The sequence below is a fragment of the Rhinichthys klamathensis genome, unplaced genomic scaffold (assembly GCF_029890125.1).
Source record: "Rhinichthys klamathensis goyatoka isolate OS25496 unplaced genomic scaffold, OSU_Roscu_1.1 h1tg000292l_1, whole genome shotgun sequence".
NCBI lineage: Eukaryota > Metazoa > Chordata > Actinopteri > Cypriniformes > Leuciscidae > Rhinichthys > Rhinichthys klamathensis.
In genome coordinates this window covers 117,576-136,816 of record NW_026606811.1, presented here as the reverse complement: position 1 = coordinate 136,816, position 19,241 = coordinate 117,576, and the positions used below count along the sequence as shown (strand labels likewise).

The 19,241-nt window shown below is 37.5% G+C and overlaps 1 protein-coding gene across 1 annotated transcript; it reads left to right on the top strand.

Moving 5' to 3' along the window:
* ptpn5 (protein tyrosine phosphatase non-receptor type 5) lies at positions 1 to 14,552 on the top strand. Its single transcript, XM_056269901.1, has 13 exons — positions 1 to 191; positions 5,174 to 5,372; positions 6,482 to 6,592; positions 6,733 to 6,810; positions 7,002 to 7,240; positions 7,645 to 7,831; positions 7,924 to 8,008; positions 8,115 to 8,194; positions 8,586 to 8,723; positions 9,188 to 9,298; positions 12,037 to 12,197; positions 13,705 to 13,818; positions 14,068 to 14,552. The coding sequence occupies exons 2-13, from the start codon at positions 5,205 to 5,207 to the stop codon at positions 14,159 to 14,161; spliced, it is 1,566 nt and encodes a 521-aa protein (XP_056125876.1). The 5' UTR covers positions 1 to 191; positions 5,174 to 5,204; the 3' UTR covers positions 14,162 to 14,552.
* The last annotated feature ends 4,689 nt before the right edge of the window (positions 14,553 to 19,241 follow it).

Here is a 19,241-nt window from a genome sequence, read left to right as displayed (position 1 = left end):
ACACACAGACCCTCCTCATTGTGAGAGAGGCGGACTCATATGGAGGGCCGCTATTCGGCTCTGCAGCGACTGCAGCGTCTCCCGCTGCCTGTTCTTCCTCCGCGCGCGTCTCCGCGAGCGCTGTGATGTGAATATTAATGATGCTGCGCGAATCTCCGCGCTCATTTCCATCGCTTTCACCCAACCGAGAGGTAAGAGCGCATCCGTATTTTTCCATAGACGGCGCGGTTTACATTATTATTCAGTGTCCATTTCGTCCTGTGGAAGAGCGTGTCGTGTTTTTGAGGATGCTGAGACGCTCGCTCGACGCAGTGTTGGTATCAATGAAGAGGCGAAGCGAGTCAATGAGCGAGTCAGCGAGGCGTTTCAGTATGGTGCATGTAGCCTACTCCTGTTTATACGGGCTGTTTCGTTCTTTAAAAAAAAACTAGCTCACCGTTGGGATGTGTCATTCAGGCTATCATAAGTAATCTAAACATTGTCTTTGGTTGGTGAACACAATGACTGGTAGGAAATTGAAGTAAATGATCTTCATGTTTATGATGATGAAAAACAGATTCATTTTATCAGTATGTTATAGATGTAGTGGATCATTTTACAAAGCCCATTTGGTGGGTTTTGGAAGATGGGAGGATGCATTTTGGGTCCTTAAATGGCATTCAACAAGTGTTGACTATCTTATCCCTTCCGCTGTGTGACTGATGTTCTCCAGATAGACTGCCATCCTGTGTGTGTAGCCTATAACAGATGAGTGTATGGAGATATGGGGGCTATATATGCAGTCAGACTATTATATATTGTTTTGGGGGTTTTTTTAGTGTTTGTTTGAATAATTCAGACTTTGGATCAATATAATGACTGTTTGTGCAGGAATTAGTTTTAAAAAGGGATGTTTGCTTTTAGTCAATGCATTAAGCCAGTGAGACTTAGGCTATATTTCATGGGTTGGGGAGACTGGTCTAAATAATCCCCTGCCCGTGATTTCAGACTCTTACGTTTTCTATCGCTCTTTCTCACAAATGATTTGTGGCCCTGTCTTTGTCATTCATCTCTGAAATGTATACAACCAGTTAATCACATCAGCTATGAGTTTCAGAAATGGAGAGTGAGACGGAGAGGTGGGTTCTTTGGAAACCATGACAGCTTTCATTCATGGAAATCCAAAGGTGCAGCACAATATTGGGCCCAGTCTGCAGAACAAAAAACACACCGATTTAACTCATCCAGCATCAAGCGTAATCCTCTCGTACGAGCAAGCACAATGAAACACCGGCCCTAGTGTAGGGCTGCTATTAAGCAGGTAATCTCTCTCTCTCTCTCTCTCTCTCTCTCTCTCTCTCTCTCTCTCTCTCTCTCTCTCTCTCTCTCTCTCTCTCTCTCTCTCTCTCTCTCTCTCTCTCTCTCTCTCTCTCTCTCTCTCTTTCTTTCATGCTGTTTTCTTTCATTAAAACTATTAGCATAGAAAAAAAATCCGTATTACCATTAGCTAATTCTTTGTTGAGGAGAATTAAAAATTATTATTTTATGGATATATAGACTTCTAATGTATCCAAAATGAAAATAAATAAGGCCATGCTAAATTGCCAACAGTTATTACCCTCCATTGTTGTTGTTAAAAGCATTGCTGACGCATATTAACTTTGATTTAGTTCAGAATAGTGTGTAGGATGTATAAAGTCTGCCTCATTGTACAGTGCGGAGGCTGTGCGATATGTCTATGTTTAGTTTATGCTGTTTATATGTGTATTGGTTAGGGGTTGGCTATAGATTATGACTTTAAAAAGCCCTATATAATGAGTTTGCATCTCATTAGAACTGTGGAAAGAGAAATGGATTTCATATTTGTTTCGAACACAATAGGCAGGAAATGTCTGTGCCAGATGGGAACTGTGTTTCTCCTTTTATTCCACTATGGATTTTGTCTGCTGCATGATCCCTTTGCGTGTCTGTATGTGTGGGTGTCAGAGTGTGTGTACCTTTGTGTGTCTGTGTGTGGAGGGGGGTGTTGATTGTGGTTCTATATAAACCGTTTGCTGCTGAGTGTATTTGTTTCCATGGTTACCCCCATGCCAATGTAGATCACGTCATCACCAGACCAGACCTCTGCAGCTATTGTTTACTGATTGTAGAGAAGACTGAGTGTGTGTTCGGGTTTGAGATATGTCTCCCACAGGCCTTAAGTTCTTCATTGTTTTTTCGTCCTTTTGTCTAGCCTGTCGTCTGCACTGTGTTTGATTTCTGAACGTCTTGCTTGGATTAATCATATCTCCTGCTATATTTTGACCACCTGTCATTTTTCTGTGATAGACACACATGGAGGGCTATTTATTCGATACCGCTCAGTGACTCCATACTGTTGGTTGACTTGGCACGCGGTGTCTTCTGCTTGTATCGCCATCTGTAGCGCCCTGTACAGAGCTGCATGAGTAAGAATGGTCATCTACTGCTATATAAATACTGCTATTTAAATTGAGATTTTTAATTCAGTTCTCACTAATATCTATTTCTCATTTTCCTTCTTACTACTCCTAGTTTGTTTTAGGTCCTGAGAAAGGCGTTTGTCACTGTCATGTGAGCCTAACTTTGCTTTTTTTATACAGTAAGTGCTCTATTGTTTCTTTATGAAGTATGTCTGTTCTTTCTCTGAGAGTGAAGGATATTTTTGATTATGCTTTGGTTTATGAAAGCAATGTGTTTGTGAGTCTTTTTGTATACACAGAAGCATGCGATTTTTTTTGTCAAGTGAAACTAGGTTTTAAGAATTAAGATAAATGTAAAAAAAAAAAAAAATTAAATATATAAATGGCTCTCTCAAGCCAACATATTAAAACGATACAATTTAAATAATAAGTTCATTATTGATATGTGCTATGCAGTTCAGTGAGAAAGGAATTGAGTTTGCAAAGTTTTACATTTGTGAAAATGAAAAAGTTTTTACAGAAGTTATAGTCTTAACTGAAATTAAGCTGAGTCAATAAGTTTTAAGAGTTTGACCATAGAGTTGAATTCAATATTAAGTTAAATATATGTGTATATACACTACCGTTCAAATGTTTAGGATCAGTAAGTTAATAATTTTATTCAGCAAGGAAGGATGCACTACATTGCTCATAGGTGTCAGTAAAGACATTTATAACAATATAAAAGGTTTCTATTTTAAATAAATGCTGTTCTTTTCAACTTTCTATTCATCAAAGTATCCTGATTTTTTTTATCACTGTTTCCACAAAAATAATATCTAGCACAACTGTTTTCACCATTGATAATACAGTAAATAGTAAAAATATATATATTTGCAATTGAAAATTGTAATAATATTTCATGGTATTACTGTTTTTATTGTATTTTTAATCAAATAAACACAGTCTTGGTGAGCATAAGAGACTTCTTTCAAAAACATAAAAAAAATTGTACCAACCCCAAACTTTTGAATGGTCGGAAATGTATGCTGTGTAGTAGTTATCATTGACAAATGACACAGAAATTGTCAAATTGTCAAAGGACAAAAACATAGTTTCCATTACTAAATAGTTTGTTTATGGCCCATTTAATCCTTGGTTTCGTTCAGATACCTGCCTTTCTCCATCTCTCCCTGTCGGACAGTTTGTGGCTGGGAATTGAATGCTGATTTAGCAAGTGGCTTGAGATGATTATGCTTAGGTTTGATGAAAGACAATCTGAGAAGGGTGTGTAATTGTGTGTATATGCACGCATGTGTGTGTTTCCTTCAAAACAGCGATCTCTGCTCTTTATAGCTCATTCTCATAATTCAAGAGCATCCAGCTGCTGCATGAATAGAGTACAGGGATAAATAAATTAATAATATTCATCACAGAGGAGAGGTAAAAGAAAGGGGGAAGTAAAGATGGATAAAGGTGAAAGGGATAGAAGGAGACCATTCGAAGGTGAGGGTCAGAGGTATGAAGAGAGAGGGGTAAACATTAAAGAAAGATAAAAGAGGAAGAGAATAGGGGAAAGAAGAAAAGAAGGGAGAAATGCAGCGAAGAGATAAAGGAGTGAAAGAAAGGGGGATGGGTGTATTTGTTGCTGAAGTGACTGTTTTTCTTGTAAATGCAACCTCAGTGTGTGTGTGTGTGTGTGTGTGTGTGTGGAGCTGGAGTATTGATCAGAGTGATCCACTCCAGCCCTGAGTGTTGACTCTGCACTAAAGGTGACACAGCATGCTCGGTTTGACTTTTGCTTGTGTGTGTATGTATATTATATATATATATATATATATATATATATATATATATATATATATATATATATATATATCTCTGGCTATGTGATTATTTGCTATTTCAACCGCAAAATTAACTAGTATTTTACACATTATTTGACAAGTTAAGCATTTCTAAATTAGTATCCAATACAATATTCATGCAAAGCAGTTTGAGTGACAACTAGAATAAATTGGTGGCTAGGTTCCATTTTTTATTTATTTATTGATCATGGATTTAACAAAATTATATGGCTTGTTTATGTGTATATGTCGAAATGTCAGCTCTCAGCGATATTGTACACCTTTAATGTTTTTGAAAACTGATAGTCACTATCAGTGCACAGTAAGTGTTTAAATATTAAACACAGTGTGTCATAAGCATTTCTGCTATGAAAAAAAGAAGAAAAAAGTGATACAATTTTTATCAGTAGTAACTCTCACATGATGTGGGAATATTTCAGTTTAAATAAGCTGAATTGAGCTCATGGCTTAACATGCTTTGAAACTTGAAAATATGATTCCTTATATGGTCAATGGTTCTCATTTAATGAATAAAAAATAAAGCAGTAGACTAACAGTAATCAAACTCAAAAAATTTATGGTGAATGTAATGTAATTAGAAACATTAATCACTGCTCCTCAAACCTTAAATATTTCCTTAATGCTGATCATTATGGATCTTGTGACAAGATTGCTACAGTGCTGTTCGCACTGTAAATGGCATAACATCCCATGTTAGCGTTATGTCCGCAGCACTGTCTCATTTGCATAGTCCACCTCTAAATGTGTCATTCCTCCCACAGCAATGCCATGAATTATGAGACTGAACTGCAGAAGATGTAGTGTACTACTCTCTGATTACATTCAGCTGCATTCTTGCTCCTGTTTGCTCTAATAAATGCTCTATTCGGCCTCTAGTAAATATGGTTTTCTCTGTGTCTGTTTCAGTTGTTTAAAGACAGGACGTTTCGAGAGCAGCATGGCAGAAGCCCCTGTTGGAGAGGACGCACCCAAAGAGCAGGAGAGTGCCACCTCACTTACTCACGATCCCCTGCCAGGGGTCGGTGGTGCTCTGTGGGAAAGGGTATTGAAAGCTAGTGTTACAGCTGGAGCTTTCCTCCTGTTGTACACACTGTCTCAACTCACAGTGAGTTCATGCACATTCTCTCAAATAATGAAAAAATAAATCCTTAATAGATAGCCTACATAACACACTTTATGCAGTACGCACACCATTGACTGTCTATTGATTTATAATCGCTGTATGTATGAGAATATTTAATGTATTCCCATGTTCTGGCTTTGTCTAAAAGTGGCAAATTTGGCTTTAGCTAAAATTAAACAGTTGGTGATGATGTTGTGTAGCTGAATAATTTCGACTTTTTGAAACCAGGAGTTTTAAATTTATAATGAAGGTTTTTGTCATGTAAACAGCTATAAAACAGTTGTTGTGGTGTGCCTGTCTATCTGTGTGCTTGAATATCCTTCTGTTTGAGTGTGTTTGTGCATAAGTATAGAAAGACAGGCTGTTCCAGGGTCTGCTGTGATCGACCCTGTAGTCAATAACTGCACCACATGCCTTCCTGTCTGACAAACCGTATAAGACGTATATATTCAAACTACCATTCAAAAGTTTGGGGTCACTTTAAAAAATAAAGAAATTAATACTTTTATTCAGCAAGGATGCATTAAATTAATCACAAGAGACAGTAACAACATGTATAACGTTACAAAAGATTTATATTTCAAATAAATGCTGTTCTTTTGAACTTTCTATTCATCAAAGAATCCTGGGGGGGGGAATGCATCACATTTTCTACAAAATATTTAGCAGCACAACTGTTTTCAACATTGACATCAGCATATTAGCAAGCAAAATCAACATATCAGCATATTATCAAGCAAATCAGTATATTGGAATGATTTCTGAAGGATCATGTGACACTGGAGACTGGTGTAATGATGCCGAAAATTCAGCTTTGCATCGCAGGGATAAATTACATTTTAAAATATATTCAAATAGAAAACGGTTATTTTAAAATGTATTAATACTATTTCAATATTCTTTTATTAATTTGACATTAAACTTACCGAAACGCAAATGACAGTTTCAGACAAATTTTGTGATTCAAATAAAACATCTCATCATATCTTTCTTTGCAATCCCCAGTTAAGTAGGCTAGGTCACTTTTACCTTTTGAAGGGTTTGTGTGTGTGCATGTGTAAAAAATAAATGTGTTTTGATGATGTGTTCAGGGTTTGTGGGTCCTTTACATGCTGAATGGATACAGGGCTTTTCCAGCGGCACATAAAGTTTTGGATCTCCTTCAGTACCTTCTCTCCACCAGTGATGCCTATGATCAACAGGTGACGGATCTAGAACTGAAATGACTGAATAAAAAAAGATTGATGTGAAAGAATAATATTTGAAAGGAATTCACTGCTGCATGTCATTTATTTTTTGAAGTGACAAAATAACAAAAAGACATGAATGCACTTGTCTGCAGATGGAGATATGGAGGGTGGAGAGCGCGTTGCCCCTCATAGCCACACTCTTCTTAGGTGTAGTCATTCTTGGTACTGGAGTGAGTATGTTTTATATGTTTTTGCCTTTTGCTACTCAGAGTTTTAGTTGACAAACCTGTTTATACAATAACTTGTGCTCAGGATAATCTGTGTTGCAGCAGCTGATTTGAACCCTACATTGTTTAGCATGCACTCATTCCTTTGTGTAAAGCTTGAACTTTCCTTTTTTACCCTTTTGCTGTCATAACAGACGCTGTTCTGCATTAGAACCCTGGTGCCTGGCAACCCATCTTGCTTCCCTGACGACCGTCGTCAGTCCATGAGCAGGCAGCCCTCCTTTACATATTCAGAATGGACTGATGCTAAACAGGAGTATTTCTACGAGCTGGATGCTGTTCCGGAGACGCCTGTGTTCGACTGCTTTATGGACATGAAGACCGAAACTGACCCTGCCACTCTCACTGTCAAACCTGTTGGCTTGCAGGAAAGGTAATAAAACAGGCTATTTTTTCTGGATGCTTCACATATGATGTATTGTACGACTCATAAATAATTTGTTGTTGTTTGCTGTTAGAATATTCTATGATGGCTTTGTTAGTTAAGTGTTTAATGTGACAGTGTGCTAAATATTTCAATGAGGAAAGAATAATAAATGCAGAAGTGGTGAGGATGGAAAGGCTAACCACTTGTGTCATAATTAAACATTAAAAAGCAATTGTTCAATATTTAAAAGGCAACTTTAAATAAATATTTGAACAACAGATGAATTCCCACTTCATTTATGCAGAATTATATATCCTAAAGTGCATAAAACAAACTCTTATAAAAAGAAAAGTAGTCAAAATAGTTTTAGCTTTTAACTTTAACACTTGAAAAACTGTTGTGATTTTCAGGAGAGGTTCTAACGTGTCGCTGACGTTGGACATGTGCACCCCTGGTACTACAGAGCCCTATGGAGCGCTGCTGTCCCCTAAAGAGCAGGGCACACAGGAATACCTGCAGAACGCATCCAACCTGCTCACCCCTGAGCAGCTGCACAAGCGCGCACTGGACGACGCTGTACTGCAGGCGGAGTTCTACGTGAGTATCATTCACAGTAACAAGCATATACACAACAAAACAGCGATCGTAACGTGACGTCACTGCTCATCTTGGGATTCTGCTGGAAACAGGAGACACCCATGAACTTCGTGGACCCAAAAGAATACACTTTCCCCGGCGTGGTGAGGAAGAATCGCTACAAAACCATACTACCAAGTGCGTATAATACTCTGTAAACAGTTATATGTGGAAACATCTAATAAGGTTTGTTCTTGATATTGGCATACCTTTGTATTTGTAAGGTCTTATCTCTAAATTGCAGACACACATAGCAGAGTTTGCTTAAAAGCAAACGAGGAAGGTGATTTTCTCAGCACCTACATCAATGCTAATTATTTGAAGGTGAGTCTGTGTTAGCATCAAATTGTAAAAGTTACTTTGCTGGTTGATATAGTATTTAAATTGTTTTAATAACATTTTATAAAATAAACAAGTTTGTAGTGTAACGTTACATTTTTTGAAGGTTGTTAATCATTTAGCATTTTTGTGAGGGCTCTTAATATTGCTTCATTCTTGCAACATTTCTGTAACATTCTGTCATTTGTCCTCAAATTTCAGCTAATAAATGTATGAGCCCTAAATTATATTTAAGAAAAGACAATTATGGAGTTATTTTTTTATGACATATATTATGAGATCACAAACTATCAAAAGTTTTGTGTGTTTTTTTCTCAAAATAGCCATTTAAAGTTGTTCGAATTTACATTTTTGTTTTTATCATATGTTGTTTTAGGGCTATGGTGAGAAAGAAAAGGCTTACATTGCCACACAGGGTCCCACTGTAAACACAGTGGGGGATTTCTGGAGGATGGTTTGGCAGGAGCACTGTCCCATTATCGTCATGATCACCAATATTGAAGAAAAAAATGAGGTCTGGCTATATCCACACATATACCATATGCACACTATGCTCACATGATTGGGATGAATCAGTCTTTCATGCTGAGTGATTAAAAATCCTAGATTATTCAGATGGATTTCCTCTTTAATTGTCAGGATTTTGTAAACTTGAATCAACACTAAATTGCTCTTCTTGTCCAACCTCTGGTGCTGTCACTATTTAATACTGAGCAATTACTTGGGATGAAACCACATTCCTAAATGTTCACTTTGTATTTTTGTAGTCAAAAAGTTAATAAAGGCACCTGTTTCAGGTGATGTTGACTCTTTACTTGCCTAGAAATATTTCAATGAATATCAATTTTCAATTTGAATTTCAAGTCCTGATTTCAGTCATCAGGAATCGTGAATGGATTTTTGTCTGCATGGGTTAAAATGAGCTGTGCTGGATATCAATATGAATTAAATAAACATATTTGTCTGTGTGATCCACAGAAATGCACAGAATACTGGCCAGAGGACAGTGTTGTCTGTGAGGGTATCGAGATCACTGTCAAACAGGTCATCCAGGCAGATGACTACAGTCTAAGGATTTTCACTGTGAAGGTCTGTTTGGTGTTTTGAGTGCGTTTTGGTAAAAATAACTGACTTGCATTTATATTAATTTATAAGTGAACTAATGATTGATGGACTTTTAATGTATTAACCGACTTAATTAACAGTTACATTTGTACCAAAAAGTTGAGAGAAATTTGATATTTTCTTCTTATTACTCTCATTAAAGAAATCTGGCACACTGATACCAACTGAAGGGATATAATTTTGAGACAAACAAAGTTAACAATAGCAAAGTATAGGAAAGTATCAGGAAGTATTAAGTATATCTTAGTAATGTTTTGGTCTATTAGCAAAATGTAGCATGTCATTGTCACGTTACTGAGCAGTTTGGTGACACCTACTGGTCAACATTACAGCATTACTGCAACTTTAAAGGGCCCCTTTTATGGTTTTTCGAATATTCCCATTCATGCATTGTGTAACATAGCTGTTTGTAAATGTAAACGTTCTGCAAAGTTGTAAAGTCGAATAAAGTTAAATAAGTTAAATAAAGTTATTGTCTCCCAAAAGAAAGAATCGTCTCTGAACCGCCAATACGAGTAGTTTTTCATTCGAATCCTATTGCTTTACCGTTCTACGTCACTAGAAGATACATTTGCATAATGCTTTGTTGTACGTTGTCTGCCCACGAACAACTTGGCCAGCCCACAACACGTCATTTTACTGATGACTGCTTCTCAAATCAAAAGAAACGCTCGCTCTTGAAATATGGGTCAGTACCCAGTTTATTTGGACCAGCTTGCTCCTCAGACTAACAACCTGTAAGTATGAATAATTATTGATGTATACATTTTCTACCGGGGGTTCAAAATATGTAGTTTTGCGTTTTATATTGTGATCTCCGGCTAACCGGCTAACTCACGTTATTACTGTCTTACTGAAATACTTCTGCTAATCAGCTGTGGGCCACTATTACCTAAAACTGTGTCTATTAATGCAGATTGTCTGTCATTCTTACTACTTTGTGTAATGATAAAGGATGGAACCAGATTTGTTTAGCAAACTTTAATCTTACAGTCATTCAAGTTAGTGCTCGGCTAACAGATGCACTATTATTGATACAGTTCCCGCATGTGCACTGCAATAAATTAGAAATATATACACACACATGGGTTTGTTGATGGACATTACAGTTGCAACAATTACAGTTGCAACATCTCATAATGTACCTCAAACTGAGTAGCGTTTCACTGAGAAACTTCCTGCTCAAGCCGTCCTTGCGATGAATGTTCGGGTTGAATAAGTTCTTCCAATGTTTTATCATCAAACTCGTGCTCAGATTGATTTGGTAAAATCAACATCATTGTTACTGTCTTTACAGTGTGTACAGTCGCTGAGGGCTTTTCAAGTTTTCAAGATGGTATAAAGGCCGTTAGCTTCAGACAGGCGCTGTAAGCTGTAGACCCAATCACTACAGACTGGGCTGTCTGGCCAATCAGAGCAGAGTAGCTCACTGAAAGGAGGGATGAGACTGATTCATCCAACAAGTCATTTGAGAATCATGGAACAATGTGGTGATGTGCAATGTATATTATGAGAAAATGAAACTGCTTTTTGACCTTTGATGCATGTAAGCCTGTTGTAGGAGACCTCCAAAACAAAATTAGGAAACTTTAAAATAGCATAATAGGGGCACTTTAAATTAGTTTAAAACCCATGAAAAATGAGACACATTACTGTATCATATTTTGCATCCTCTTTTCAAGTAGAATTCCCCACAGACCTTGAGAAATGCAGATTAATTGCTGTTTAAAAGCCATCACTTTCTTAAAGAATAAGTCAATTATAATATAACTAATATATTGTAACTAATAAAAACTAGTCCCGTATTTACTGAAAAGTCTAACCTCCTAAAAGTTTGCATGAAAGTGGAGTAGAAAGATAATAGGGACAGAAAGTGAGAAGTCCAGGTTGAGCGCAATAGCAGAAAAGCTTCTAGGTGTGTTTCCTCTAGAGGCATTGCTGTCATGGCAACAAATATTCTTAGCAATGCAGTGTTTCACATAATTGAAGGAAATGTATTTAATCACAAAATCTGCGTATATGATATCTTAAAGAGATATATCAAAGAATGTGTGTTTGTGTTAGTATATGGGCAACACATGAAGCAGCTCTTTGTTGCATGTGCAGCTTGTAAACGAGCAACACACTCTGTAATGCAGGTAAAGACAGTTCATTTTCTATATATCTAAAACAGTAACAAAAAACAGTATCAAAATAAAGCCAATTCACAACGCACTGACAGACGGCAACAGACACTTCGTCGGATTTTGTCGGATCGGTGTTAGCCCTTGTCAGAGCTTGTTTTCACCTATTGAACATGCTGAATAGGAATTATGCCGGGTTCATACTACACGATTTCAACCCGATTTGGGCACAATGCATCAATCAATCGTTCAATCGTTTCATCCCGTATAGTGTGTCATATTAGGTGACAACCGACACCGCATCTGTGATGCTTCACGAAGTCACGACAATAATTTAGGAGTCAAAATCGCATAATGTGTGACTACCCAGCATTAGAATGTCTAAGAGAAGTGATGTGCTATAATCTGGTTACTGCCGCCGTTGGTCAGCGTCTGTCGGTGTGGTGTGAAATGGCCTTAAGGGGACACTTTTGTAATTGGGCCGTGGCCCAGTACTGATTGAAAGGCTAGAAACGCTCTTGTGTATACATGTGTGTTTATGAACTGCAAATGTGCAATGTGAATGTTTTGTGTGTGTAGAGTGAGGGTGAGGAGCGCACTCTCAGACAGTACTGGTACACATCCTGGCCAGATCAAAAAACTCCAGACAAGGCCCCGCCTCTCCTGGAGTTGGTTCAGGAAGTGGAGGAAGCGAGGAAACAGGCTCCATCCAACAGTGGCCCTGTCATTGTTCATTGCAGGTAACACACACGCACACATACATATAATATAATTTTATATATATATATATATATATATATATACACTCACCGGCCACTTTATTAGGTACACCTGTCCAACTGCTCGTTAACACTTAATTTCTAAGCAGCCAATCACATGGCGGCAACTCAGTGCATTTAGGCATGTAGACATGGTCAAGACAATCTCCTGCAGTTCAAACCGAGCATCAGTATGGGGAAGAAAGGTGATTTGAGTGACTTTGAACGTGGCATGATTGTTGGTGCCAGAAGGGCTGGTCTGAGTATTTCAGAAACTGCTAATCTACTGGGATTTTCACGCACAACCATCTCTAGGGTTTACAGAGAATGGTCCGAAAAAGAAAAAACATCCAGTGAGCGGCAGTTCTGTGGGCGGAAATGCCTTGTTGATGCCAGAGGTCAGAGGAGAATGGCCAGACTGGTTCGAGCTGATAGAAGGGCAACAGTGACTGAAATAACCACTCGTTACAACCGAGGTATGCAGCAAAGCATTTGTGAAGCCACAACACGCACAACCTTGAGGCGGATGGGCTACAACAGCAGAAGACTCCACCGGGTACCACTCATCTCCACTACAAATAGGAAAAAGAGGCTACAATTTGCAAGAGCTCACCAAAATTGAACAGTTGAAGACTGGAAAAATGTTGCCTGGTCTGATGAGTCTCGATTTCTGTTGAGACATTCAGATGTTAGAGTCAGAATTTGGCGTAAACAGAATGAGAACATGGAACCATCATGCCTTGTTACCACTGTGCAGGCTGGTGGTGGTGGTGTAATGGTGTGGGGGATGTTTTCCTGGCACACTTTAGGCCCCTTAGTGCCAATTGGGCATCGTTTAAATGCCACGGCCTACCTGAGCATTGTTTCTGACCATGTCCATCCCTTTATGGCCACCATGTACCCATCCTCTGATGGCTACTTCCACCATGTCACAAAGCTCTAATCATTTCAAATTGGTTTCTTGAACATGACAATGAGTTCACTGTACTAAAATGGCCTCCACAGTCAACAGATCTCAACCCAATAGAGCATCTTTGGGATGTGGTGGAACGGGAGATTCGCATCATGGATGTGCAGCCGACAAATCTGCGGCAACTGTGTGATGCCATCATGTCAATATGGACCAAACTCCCTGAGGAATGCTTCCAGCACCTTGTTGAATCTATGCCACGAAGAATTGAGGCAGTTCTGAAGGCAAAAGGGGGTCCAACCCGTTACTAGCATGGGGTACCTAATAAAGTGGCCGGAGAGTGTATATATTAGGTATGTGGGCATCGACAAATTGTAAATTGAAGTTTTGTAACCGACTAGTCTATAAGTAAGAAACCCTCTAGGGACTTGTGTATATATGATCCATTTGAGCACTTAATATCATATCCCATAATAAATGCTGCACACTTGGCAAATAAAGCTTTTGTCTATTGATTGGTCGTCCCTGTGCTCTCCGGGACTGACACATTTTTTTAAACACCATTTTCTCTACTCTCAGTGCAGGGATTGGACGCACTGGCTGTTTCATTGCTACCTCCATCTTATGCCAGCAGCTAAGCAATGAAGGGGTGGTTGACATCCTGAAGACCACTAGCCAGCTACGCTTGGACAGGTAAAATATATTCACTGTATGTTCTATTAAACATGAGTGTCAGTTTGAGTACTGAGACAGCAGCAGAATAAACATTGGCTCTTTGCCCTCAGTGGTATCCAGGCCACCCTAAAGTCATAGATATGGTGTTATAATAGTCTCTTGTTAAGTGCTATAAAAGTGGACTGCTAGATGCTATTCTGTGGATGACGTGTATTAACAGTTGGTCTCCTGCTGTTGTTAATGTTGTTGTTGTTGTTGTGTGTTTAGAGGTGGGATGATCCAGACAGCGGAGCAGTATCAGTTTGTTCATCATGTACTCAGTCTGTATGAAAGACAGCTTCGAAAGACCTCAGAAGAGTAAAGCCTCCATGAGCGCACAACCTTCACATCTCTCCTCAGAGCAGTTGACCTTCATCCGAACACATGGGGCAGGGACTGACCCTCAGTTCCTCAAGTCTCTTGTATTCAAACACAACAGAAGTTTAGGTTGAACCGTCCTTTTAGAAGCAGACCCAATATTACATTTTAGCCGACCTAAATTCAACATCACAACACCAATCAGTTATTAAATATACTTTTTTCTTTATTCTTTACCATAACAGTAACACAACAAACATAAAGGGATCATATATATCATAACACAAGTGCTGCCCTCATAGTAACGTTCAGCAGGCCATCAGTGCTCAAATATGACAAAGTTTCTATGTGTGTGTACTTCATATGTGGTGGGATGAACACAATAACAAGCAGACACCAAGCCATGAAGTACACACACATAGAAACCATTTATGATGTACATTTAGCATTAGGTTTAGGGACCTCCTCAATTTCCGAGCCTACAAATACAGCAATTTTCCTTTTACTGCTAAGACATTTTTACAGGATTTATAACTCCATGTAACAATGAGATTTGTTTGTAAAGTGTGTGTGTACATATAGGGGTCTCACGTGTTGAAAGATCAACCTCTTGGCAATCTGAAATGTCAGTGTGTGTGTGTGTGTGTGTGTGTGTGTGTGTGTGTGTGTGTGTGTGTGTGTGTGTGTGTGTGTGTGTGTGTGTGTGTGTGTGTGTTGCAGAAACAGAAGGAGAGAGAAATAATGTTTACTATGTGTTATGATGATTATCAGACTTTAACTCCGGATGTGTGGTTGGTCTCTAGAAGAGGTTAGCCTAATACATTTAATACAAAATGGCCTTAATATGTGTCTTTCTGTTCGTACTGAGGTCCGTATGGTTGTTTGTAGATGTTGTCGGGCAGATCTAAACGCAGCGTGGCGTTACAGCCTGTCGTAGTCTCATTCAGTAAGACTGAGAGGCTGATCTCCGTACAGAATGATGTACATTTTCCCTCAGCATACCTTTGCCTTCTTGGTTTGCGTGTTGTTGGACGCTATATAATGCGAAATGGTTTAGTTGGACTCTAAAAAGCATTGATGCTGCACCTCAAGGTTTTATGTATCAAAATGCCGAAACACTGTATCCAACTAATGTTAAATTTGTAAATCAGCTTGTATCAATAGCAGAAATCATGACAATGGGACATATATAGTTGTGAAGTTTTTTGCTAATTTCTATTTATTTTATTTGCTTGTTTTACTCTGGTTACATTTAACATTGTTTATATATGGGTCTGCATATCTGATTAGTTAAGATGTATAATCAGTATTTGCCCGAATTGGCAGCTCGTACAGCTTTGCTGAGACTTGCAGTTTGCATGAGCAAGTACATTTTGAACTTCTTTTTAATTATGAGCAAGGAAATGTTTAAGTTACAAGCAGACATCTGTGTGTGATTATGTGCAAAAGCTTCTGATACGGCAGAGTCTCTCTCTCTGCTGTTGGAATAAGCATCTTCAATCAGTGATCTCATGTGATCCAGCTGGAAGTACCAATGCAAGTTCTCCTCTGAATTTCTTTAGACAGTAGTACTGCTACCACCCTAATTGTCTCCAGTTGTTCTCGATTCAGTCATATGTCCTCAAAACGATGTTTCCTTCCAGGCAGCTTTGAGCTGAAATTAGGAAGTGTAGAGAAGCTTTTTTTTATATAAAAGTGTTGTTAGTTCAAAGCCTCATGATGATAGTTTGCAAGAAATGAGAATAACTTTCATTCACATGCTGTATAGTCTTTTTATTATTGCATAACTGCTTTCGTGTTTTAGTTGGTACTAAGTGAATCTTATTATTTGTTTTTAATGAACTGACATATTCGTCATATTTATTGAAAGAGTTTTGTCTCTATGTTTTTGTGCTGTTATTACACTGCCAAAGACTGTAGTGATTGGTCCATACCGCAAAACCGGAACAATCCTAATTCTATATTTACTTTGAAACCCTAAACCAGTTTTAACACCAACATGTGAAATGGTGTATATGTATGAAACCAGAATTTATTTATTTTTAGCCAGTTTTAAAGGAAAGAATCTAAATTTCCACAGTAAAACCTGTTCTCTCACTTACCCAGCCTTTCTTTTTTTAGTTTGTTTATCTTCTTTTACATTATTAATTTATGCTGGTGTAGTATTTTCTGTCATAGTTTGTTTCCTTTGCAGAAGGAAATGCTGTGATTTGCAAAAGATTTAATCTTTATTATTTTTAGATTTAATTTTAGATTTAGTTTTGTAGATTTTATCATTGTTTTTTATATTATGTATTACCATTTAAAATTTGGGGGTTAAAACATTAAAAAATGTTTTTGAAAGAAGTCTAATGCTCACCAAAAATACAGTAAATACAGTAATATTGTGAAATAATATTGCAATTTAACAGTTTTCTATTTTAATACACATATATATATAAAGAGTAATTTATTCCTGTGATGTTTAAGCTGAATTTTCAGCATCATTACTCCAGTCTTCAGTGTCACACGATTCTTCAGAAATCATTCTAATATGATGGTTTGGTGCTCAAGAAACATTTATTATCCATGTTGAAAACAGTTGTGCTGTTTAATATTTTGTGGAAACCATGATCCTTTTTTTTTTTTTAGGATTCTTTAATCATTATAAAGAATTGAGCATGCGAGGTGCAAGTGAGTGAGAAAACAGGTTTTTGTCCATAATGATCTATTTACTCATTTAGAGGAATGTAAATACAGGCTCTATCTACAGCGTTTGGCAATTATCAAAAATATAAATCACTAAAAACAGAAAGTTTTGTGTAAATCATGGACTAGTGTAACAAAATTGTTTACTGACAATCTTTCAGTGACTGGTACAGCCTGTAAACTCATTAACTTTCAAATGTCACGTGTGAGCATGGAGCAAACTCCACTCTTGGCATAAACAAAACTTCATCCACCTAGAAAAGTATTTTCTGTGGTAATCACTATAATGGCACAAATGCTGTGGACAGCACATCCATGTATTCAAACCAGGACATTTCTTAGAGGAATCATTTTTAAAACGTTGAACCAAATGTGTGTCTGTTACAAGCTGCTTGTCATCCTTGTACATTGTTTGAACATTTCCAAAGTCATCAAACTTGTCATGTTCAGGACTATACTGTTTTAGGACAGTTGTTATTGAGTGAGTTTATCCACAGGAAATCCTTTTTTTTTTCTTTTTTTTTTAAAGTTGTTGGATGAGTGTACAGGAGGCCATTAGTAGCCTTAATCACCAGTGATCACACAAATAAATCCTGTTTTCATTGGGTCTACCAAATTATTATTCTGATGCATGCAACAAATGTGATCAGGGTAAAATAATGTGATTTCATGTTAGCTGAATAATCTTTTGAATCATAATGAGAGAAGGGCCAATATTGCAGTTTAGAGAAGTCCTATCCCTCCTCCAACTCACTGCCCACTCACTCTCAGTCGGACCCCACTTCCTGAACACTCCATCTGTCAGACCCGTCTGTGTTGCCAGAGAAGAGTAACAGACACACGGGCACCAGCAAATGAGGATATCATTATATCATACACACTAATTAGATCCTGGGCCAAACTAGCTTGGATTATATCCATGTAACCGTGATTTTAATATATTTAAAAGCAAGTGTAGGCTACTGTTTTGTGTTTAAATGGATATTCATTTTATCATAATGAATGACTCACTACCAGCATAGTATGTCTTTATGCACTAATGTACAAAGCTAAAACAAGCACAAAGATGAAATACTGATTTTTGAATGTGAATGCAGAGGCCTGTGCCTCGGCTGTCTTAATTGCTCAAATATTTCAATGCCACCTGAGTATTTGACCTTTTGCTTCTTCATCTCACTCAAATATTTTCAAGATTTGTTTTTAAGAAACCATGCGTTGATCAGTGTTTTGATATTTTATTCTTATTTATTGTCCTGTGATTTTGGTTGAAATGTTTGGCACAGACCCTTCAATCTAAAAAAAAGATGAACTGTTTTGGTTTCATTTGAATACTGTTCTATAGTGAAATAGATGTGGTTTGAAAAATACAATTTGCCTCATTGCTTTTGTATTGTTCCTCTGCTGTTGAAATCCAAATAGAATGTAACATGACTACGTTTACAATATCATGGCTTGTATTATTGGTATAAGCTTTAATTTTGAAATAAAAAATATTCTTCTGTTAATCAGGACTATGGGGTGATTGGACTTTGATTGACATAGAGACAAGGTGCCATGGAACCAGGTTTTACCATGGGTTTTGCTCAATGATCATCTCAAACTAATATAATATTTAATATTGACCTGTAAAAAAGAAAAGACGAGTGAGTTGTGATTTGGGTGACTACAGTATATGCTTGGAATAGCTTGTATAAATAGTGAAGTGACGTGTAGCACAGTATGGTGTCCCATACTTGGAATTGGTGCTCTACATTTCACCCATTTAAGTGCACACACACCTGGAGCACTGGACAGTTTTTTAGTTTTTTTGCTGCGGCACCTGGGGTTAGATGCCTTGCTCAAGGGCACCTCAGTTGTGGGTATTAAGAGAAGAGAGCGCTGTTCATTCACTCCCCCACCTACATTTCCTGCTGGTACTGAGACCTTCGGTTTTCATTATTTATTTTGTTGAATGTGTCTATATATATATATATATTAGTTGACAATAGGGGAATACAGAGTCATAAAAAATATTTGAATCTATATAAAAAAATGAAATTGTAGCCTTTTCATCCAATATCAAAATAGATCACTCAATTCAGGGTTGAAGGATGGCGTATATAATTGTTTGATAAAAGTCTGAAACAATTTTGATATTCTCTACAACAGTAGAGATGAGATTTTGAGGTCACTACGATATAATTTTTTTTGTACATTTAAAAAGTATGCAAATTTTCCCCCCCTGCCTTCTAGCCATTTGGCCCTAGACCAAACAAATGCCCCTTTACTATTTTAAAAAGAGTTTAATTTTTTGCTTAACGAGTTATTATTTTCTTTATCTGTTTCGTTTGGAGAGGTCAGACATGCAATACGACTAATTTCTTTTCATAATGTTGCATATTGTAATTCCTTTGATT

Excerpts from the sequence above, each read along its gene's own strand:
- ptpn5 (XM_056269901.1), top strand. The coding sequence starts at position 5,205 with ATGGCAGAAGCCCCTGTTGGAGAGGACGCACCCAAAGAGCAGGAGAGT. Across the intron at positions 7,241-7,644 it reads CCTGTTGGCTTGCAGGAAAG|GAGAGGTTCTAACGTGTCGC; the intron begins GTAATAAAACAG and ends TGTGATTTTCAG. Across the intron at positions 7,832-7,923 it reads TACTGCAGGCGGAGTTCTAC|GAGACACCCATGAACTTCGT; the intron begins GTGAGTATCATT and ends TGCTGGAAACAG.